Genomic DNA, 1,551 nt, shown 5'->3' with positions numbered 1-1,551 from the left:
GCCGTGTGGAACTGATTGATAAAAATATAGCCAGTCAATTAAACAAAAAGTCTGATTCCTTTGAATTATATTCACTAGCACTGGATGAAAGTACGGACGTAAAAGACACTGCTCAGCTCCTCATTTTTATCCGAGGCATTGACGACAGTTTTGCGATAACAGAGGAGTTTTTGACCATGGAGTCCCTGAAAGGAACAACGCGGGGAGAGGACTTGTATAACCAGGTATCTGCTGTCATCGAAAGAATGACGCTACCTTTGAGTAAACTTGTCAATGTCACAATGGATGGATCTCCCAAATTTAACTGGAAAAAATGTTGGGCTGCTGAAAAGAATCCAGGATAAAGTGAAAGAGGAAAACCCTGTCCAGGATCTTATTTTCCTTCACTGCATCATCCATCAGGAATCCCTGTGTAAGTCTGTATTGCAGCTTAATCATGTCGTGAATCCAGTCGTAAAACTTGTGAACTTTATACGAGCAAGGGGACTTCAGCACCGTCAGTTTATTACGTTCCTGGAGGAAACTGATGCGGATCATCAGGACTTGCTGTACCACTCTCGTGTCCGCTGGTTAAGTTTGGGGAAAGTGTTACAACGAGTGTGGGAGCTGAAAGAAGATATCATCGCATTTTTGGAGTTGATGGGGAAATCTGACGAATTCCCTGAGCTAAGCGACAAGAACTGGCTTAGTGACTTTGCGTTTGCTGTGGACATATTTTCACACATGAATGAGCTGAATGTGAAACTGCAGGGGAAAGATCAGTTTGTTCACGACATGTGCAAACATGTGAAAGCCTTCAAATCCAAGCTCACTTTGTTCTCCGGACAAATTGCGAACAAATCTTTCGCTCATTTCCCCACACTTGCCATGCAGGAAGAGGCACCGCGAAACGCAAAAAATACAGCAAATCACTTGAGGACCTGCACGGAGGATTCTGCCATAGGTTCTCTGATTTCGAAAACATTGAACAGTCACTTCAGCTGGTGTCCTGCCCCCTGTCACAAGACCCTGAAACAGCACCACAGGAGCTACAGTTGGAACTGATAGATCTTCAGTCTGAGTCCGTCCTAAAGGAGAACTTCAACTCTAGTAGTAGGTTTTTACCCTTTTAAACTGGTACAAAACTGACACCTTTATTCAAGGCATCATGTTTGCAATGACCACAACACAAGTAGTCAAAAAAGCTAACAAAAAGAAGCAACTCTGATAATGATCATAATATGCACTGTCCTTGAAGTTGATTGTTCCACACCCGAGACGCCTTTCTTTAGAGCCTAGTCCCCATTGGTGTTGGACCAGATGACACCAGAAGGCGTACAACTCAAACACAGTGCAATATCAGAGTATTGAGAGCTCGGGTTAAGCATTTACACTATGAGATCTCTTTAACCAGTGCCAAAATATAGTAGTAGGTTTTTACCCTTTTAAACTGGTACAAAACTGACACCTTGTTTGCTTTTTTGACTACTTGTGTTGTGGTCATTGCAAACATGATGCCTTGAATAAAGGTGTCAGTTTTGTACCAGTTTAAAAGGTTAAAAACCTACTACT

General features: G+C 42.4%; 1 protein-coding gene across 1 annotated transcript; it reads left to right on the top strand.

The window, feature by feature from the left end:
* Positions 1-285: 285 nt before the first annotated feature.
* LOC121852342 (general transcription factor II-I repeat domain-containing protein 2-like) lies at positions 286-1,044 on the top strand. The gene has a single exon (XM_042346440.1). The coding sequence runs from the start codon at positions 286-288 to the stop codon at positions 1,042-1,044; it is 759 nt and encodes a 252-aa protein (XP_042202374.1).
* Positions 1,045-1,551: the final 507 nt, after the last annotated feature.

The sequence above is a fragment of the Callorhinchus milii genome, unplaced genomic scaffold (assembly GCF_018977255.1).
Source record: "Callorhinchus milii isolate IMCB2004 unplaced genomic scaffold, IMCB_Cmil_1.0 Scaffold783, whole genome shotgun sequence".
Taxonomy (NCBI): domain Eukaryota; kingdom Metazoa; phylum Chordata; class Chondrichthyes; order Chimaeriformes; family Callorhinchidae; genus Callorhinchus; species Callorhinchus milii.
The sequence above is the reverse complement of the archived record's forward strand: the minus strand, read 5'-3'. Positions and strand labels throughout refer to the sequence as shown.

Coding starts and splice junctions, on each gene's coding strand:
- LOC121852342 (XM_042346440.1), top strand. CDS start 286: ATGGATCTCCCAAATTTAACTGGAAAAAATGTTGGGCTGCTGAAAAGA.